Raw genomic sequence first — 6000 nt, forward strand, 5'->3', positions numbered from 1 at the left:
CAAGCCAGATTACTACTTGCATCCAAATCCAACAAGTTGGACTTCAGCCCTTTATTAAAATCCCAAATGACTAAATTAAGCTTTAAAGCTTTAATGCCCTTATGATACTATAATGAAAACCCACATTGTAATACCCAGTTTAGACGTGAAGCAAAAATACATTGATTCCTAATAAGAAAGCAATTTAAAGATAATGTTATTCACATCATAGAAGCATACTGATATTGTATAGGATGTGGGAACACTACTTTATCTAAAGATTGGATTGTGAATCTATTAGTATTCTTGACAAATCAAAAAGTCTGAATGTTGAGGACCCTTGAGGCACTGATTTTTCTCAAGAGTAGCAAGTCTGCAGTTCTGCACATTAATGTAGATTGGTGTGATATGCTTTTGAGTAAATTACTAGTGGTTGTCAGGAATACATCAGAACTTGTTGTGTATACCTTTATTTATTTATTTTTTTTTGGAAATTTTTGCATGGTACTCTTTAGTTGATTTTATTTGTTTGTCAATTTTTTGAAATTTACTTGCAACCTTTTTACTTGTGACAAGTCTTATGCAGTCACTTATTGTTAATACCTACATTCTTCCTTTCCCCTTTATCGTTCTTCCTAACCAATCATGGTAATAACCCCCTTTTTACCAAGGAAGCGAAACCCCTATTTTGATTATGTTCTCCTTGTCCTCTTTTAAAACTCACTCTGAAATAACTCCTATTGTGCGACAGAGTAGCATTTATATAATCAGTTGCTATGCCAGTGGGCTTTCCACTGATAAGAGGCACATGTATGGGTTAGAAATGTTAAATGGCATGATCAACTGTAAACCTGTAACCTTTTTACTTTTATTTCAACCCAAGTTGGATGTAAAAGCTTCATATTTGAGATAATTTATTATTTTCTCTGCAAGTAGATGATGCACCGTGAACTGGAAGGAGGAGGAAAAGTTTATGTTGTATACCCAATCATTGAGCAGTCTGAGAACCTTCCGCAACTTCGAGCTGCTTCAGGAGAATTTGACACTATATGTTCCCAATTCCCTAATTATAGCTGTGGGTTACTGCATGGAAGAATGAAGTGTGATGAAAAGGATAAAGCATTAAGATGTTTCAGAGATGGAGAAACACAGATTCTACTTTCTACTCAAGTTATAGAGACAGGGATTGATGTGCCAGATGCATCCATGATGGTCGTCATGAATGCTGAAAGATTTGGAATGGCACAGTTGCACCAACTTCGAGGTCGAGTTGGACGTGGTGCTAGGAAATCCACATGTGTACTTGTTGCATCAGCTGCAAGTAGTTTGAGTCGCTTGATGGTGTTGGAGCAGTCGGCAGATGGATTTCACCTGGCAAAAGTTGACCTTTTTCTACGTGGACCTGGGGACTTGCTTGGAAAGAAGCAGTCAGGACATCTTCCTGATTTTCCGATTACTAGACTGGAAATTGATGGATCTATAATTCAAGACGCTCACGTTGCTGCTCTGGTACATGTTTCTCATCATTTTCTCTCTTCAAATTCTGACCTATTTTATGTTGTTTGCATCCATGTCTCCTTATCTGTCTCCTCTCATTCTTATCCGTCTCCTCACTCTTATTACTACTTTGTATTAGATTCTGCATGTCTTAAACAGATTAGCTGCCAGCTACATTTGTTTACAACAAACATATTTGTGATGCATTAAATTTTTTTTGTGACTTAAATTTTTATACAAAGATGACACATACTACTACTACAATTTACATACTACTTACTGTACATAATATATGCAAATAGACTGATTCGTTCTCCTGCTCAGTTCTTTAGCTTGATTGCAGTATCTAACGCAGTTCCCCATTTCCATTGTGCAGAAAATATTAAGCGCCTCTCATAATCTGGAGCAATACCCTGAGCTTAAAGCTGAGCTTAGTATCAGACAACCCCTTTCTATCCTAGGTGATTAAGGTGCATATAATTTAGTTTGTATTTATGTATATGATATTTTCAAAAGATTAAACAAATGTAACACTGTATCTTTCAGGTAGAACATTTTTTGCTCCTTCAGAAGTAGGCTGAATAGGGATTTTTTTTTTTTTTTTTTTTTTTTTTTTTTTTTTTTTTTTTTTTTTTTTGGCTCATTAGCTGTTTTATATGATGATACTGAAGGGTTCATCTATATCGCAACTGACTCGCATGTATATAGTCAGACCTTTTTACCTGTTGCATATAAATTTTTATTAAAGGTAACAAGTAGAATGTGACGAAATATTAGATCCTAATCTAGTTTGTGTAGTGTTTGCCTCATCAACAACTTGGATATCTAATTTAGTTTCTTTATTTTTCTCTCTTGAAAAAACCATCCAATTATACATGCTTACTAGCTGAAATTGAAAGGAAGATTAGCCAGTGCAAAGCTGATGAAAATTAGGCAGTACGTAGCGAGTACAGTAACTATCATATCTAATTAGGCTTTGTTCTGTAGATGATCAACTAGCTTAGTTAGTTAAAGTATTAAGGGTGGTACTCAAGACTCGGGATCAACTTACGTCTATAACATTTGCTCTTTTGGCTTTCAATACACCAAAAAATTAGGCTTTGCTTTCAAATTTTGATACAAATATATATATATATATATATATATATATATATATATATATATATATATATATATATATATATATATATATATATAGATAGGGTCGGGATCCGGTGAGAACCACCCTTTATGTGAGAACTACTACCTTATGTGAGGACAAATCTCAGCCGCTAAATTAGATCAAATCCAACCGCTGAGATTTTCTCTCTCTTTAGATTTCCTCTCTCTTCCTCCAGGTTTTTCTACGCTCTTCCATTTCTTCGCTCTTCATCAATTTCTTTGCTTTTGCTCATCAATTTCTCGCGATAATCTGTTAAAGTATGTAAATTTCAGTTTAATTTTGAATTTGATCGACTTTGAAACATGTTTTTGCGATTTTGATTTCGAAAATTAGGTTTTTTGCCAAAATCTGGTTATGCGATTTACGATTGGGAAAATTTGAAACATCACAAAATTTTCATCATCCTTTGTTGTTCTTGTATACTTAAGGCACTATAAGTTAATTTGATTTTGATTTTCATTGTTGTCTATAATTTAATTCAAATTTTAATCAAGATTGTGCGATTTTGATTACAGAAATTTGGGTTTCACATTTTTTAGTTTTGAGTAATGTATTATTTTGTATTCATTCTTTCCACTTGATTGACAACGAGCTATATTATTGATGTAAAAAAATTTCAGAGCATCCATAGTTTTGTTGATAAATTAAAGTAGCATTGAAATAATTGTGTAGTCTAGTAGAATTTTAAACTAGAGATAAACATATATTTTGGCATTCTAATGAACGATTATTATCATTACTTTTGAGTAATTATGGCTTACTTTTTAAAGTTCTGTCAAAAAAACTGGTTAGTTTGTACAATTACACTTGACTGAGTGTTTTCCCCCCTAAGGTTCAATTTGGTACAGCTCTTTCTGCTAAGTTCACAAAGTGACCGTTTGAGGAAGCTAATTGTGGATCTAGGTAGGTCTTACTTCCATTTTCGGCTTCTCCGTTTGGTACTGATTAATCTGTGTTTTAATTCTACAATGCTGTTCTCTAGGCTCCTAGATTCGACAGTGGGTCTGTACTTAGCCAAGATCCTGCTATATCCTACATTTGGTCTGAGAAAAATTTAAATGCTGATCAGCGCAGAGCAATCATCAAGGTGAAAGTATTTTTGATGAATCCATTCAGACCCCCCCCCCAATTTGTTTTCAGACGCACTGGCCTATTTAATGTTCTGGTTGGTATTTTCTAGTAACAGTAGTTAACCTAGTTCTTTATGCAAATTCTTACAGTGAAAGATTACGCTCTTATTCTGGGAATGTCGGGGACTGATAAAAACATCCACTATGGTATATGCTGTCAAGGCTTTGTTGATGAGAGGAACATCTATTTTGCTTACATCATACACTAACTCAGCTGTTGATAATTTACTTATTAAACTCAAAGCTCAGGTTATTTCTGCTTTAACTACATCTTCTAAAGGGAAAGAATGAAATTATTTACCTCTCAGTTTCATGCTTGATGTATGCATTTTCTAGTGTATTAACTAAATCATGTTGGAAAGAAACCTTTTTTTTTTTTTTTTTTTTTTTTTGGAGCTAGACCATGGTGCATTTTGAGAGTTGCATTTCATTTCTTCTGTATGATATAGGTGAGCACATGGATTTCAAGCAGAACAACATGTGTAGTTATAAAACATATGAGATGAGCGAAGGTCAAACTGTTAGGAATGGCTTGGTTCTTGGACATCCTGCTTATCAACTTTGTGGTTGGATTTTGATGTGGTCTCTGAAGAGATTTACTGTGGTGCTACTACATGATCTCACAAGTCACAATGTTTGAACTCCTATATTTTCTGCAGCAATATATTACTTATGTTTGCTTGGTATTGTCTGATACATCGAATATTCTTGATTTTACTAGTTATACAATCCCTTTAAGTAGTCTTTTATTTTATGCTATCAAAATAAGCAACAATTCTTTGTTTATTTTATCAAATGAGCAAACAATTCTTTGTTGATTTATCAAATGAGCGGATTAAAAATTTATACATAGAAAATGATTTAAAACATATGATAAACCTATTAGCTCAATTGGTAGAGCACTATGCAAATGCATAGGGGATGTAGGTTCAATTCCTACATAGGTTATCTCTATAAACAAAATTAATTAAAAAAAAAATTAAATTCATACTAAATTATATGAGCAAAAAAATGGTTTGAAATGATTTATAACTATATAAACTTTGTTACAATTAAACTCTCATAAACTTGTGTCTCCACATTACATAAATGAACCTACGTGGGATTCGAACCAACATCTTTTGTGCATTTGCACAATGCTCTACCCTTGAGCTAGTAGGCTAACATATTTAAAACATTCAAACACACTCACAAATGAGCATTAATTTGACAAAATGAGCAAGAATCATTTGCTCATTTGACAAATGAGCATTGAATTTTTTTGCCATTTGACAAATGAGCAAAAAATAATTGCTCATTTGACAAATGAGCAAAAAATTAGTTGCTCATTTTGACAAATTATTTGCTCATTTTTGACAAATTAGTAAAGAATAAATATTAATTTTTGACAAAATGAGCCAAAATTATCTGTTCATTTGACAAATGAGCATTAAATAGTTTGCTCATTTGATAACTAAGCAAAGAATTGTTTTGCAATTTTATAACCTGTAATAGTGGGTGTCTTTGTATTGTTTTCCCAATAGCCAAAAGAAATAAATTTCATTAACTACTCAAAATTTTCAAACTCTGCATTTTCACACTACTCTACATGCTAATTGAGTGTAGTTTACTCATTTGTGAAATGAGCAACCATTAGTTTGCTCATTTGTCAAATAAGCAAATAATTAGTTACTCATTTGTAAAATAAGCAAACATTTCTTTGATCATCTGGAAAATGAGCAATCGATTTTTTTGCTCATTTAGCAAATGAGCAAATAGTTAATTGCTAATTTAACAAAAGAGCAAAAACTTAATTTCTCATTTGTAAAATGAGCAAATAGTTTGTTGCTCATTTGTCAAATGAGCAAACATTTCTTTAATCATTCATTAAATCAACAAGCATTTCTTTGCTCATTTGTGAAATGAGCAACCATTAGTTTTCTCATTTGTCAAATAAGCAAATAATTAGTTACTCATTTGTAAAATAAGCAAACATTTATTTGATCATTTGGGAAATGAACAATCTAATTTTTGATCATTTGGGAAATGAGCAATCAATTTTTTACTCATTTAGCAAATGAGCAAATAGTTAGTTGCTCATTTGTCAAATGAGCAAATAGTTAGTTTCTCATTTGTCAAGTGAGCAAATACTTAGTGGCTAATTTAACAAATGAGCAAATAGTTAGTTGCTCATTTGTCAAATGAGCAAATAGTTAGTTGCTCATTTGTCAAATGAGCAAACATTTCTTTTCA

At 32.4% G+C, this 6000-nt stretch overlaps 1 protein-coding gene across 1 annotated transcript in view; it reads left to right on the plus strand.

Moving 5' to 3' along the window:
* Nucleotides 1-2334, plus strand: part of LOC110694259 (ATP-dependent DNA helicase homolog RECG, chloroplastic-like) — a 35703-nt gene extending 33369 nt beyond the window's left edge. The window contains 2 exon segments of the mRNA XM_021871437.1: nucleotides 916-1488; nucleotides 1853-2334. Coding sequence (XP_021727129.1) covers nucleotides 916-1488; nucleotides 1853-1945 — 666 coding nt within the window. The 3' untranslated portion in view covers nucleotides 1946-2334.
* Nucleotides 2335-6000: the final 3666 nt, after the last annotated feature.

Source organism: Chenopodium quinoa, unplaced genomic scaffold, assembly GCF_001683475.1.
Source record: "Chenopodium quinoa cultivar QQ74 unplaced genomic scaffold, ASM168347v1, whole genome shotgun sequence".
Taxonomy (NCBI): domain Eukaryota; kingdom Viridiplantae; phylum Streptophyta; class Magnoliopsida; order Caryophyllales; family Amaranthaceae; genus Chenopodium; species Chenopodium quinoa.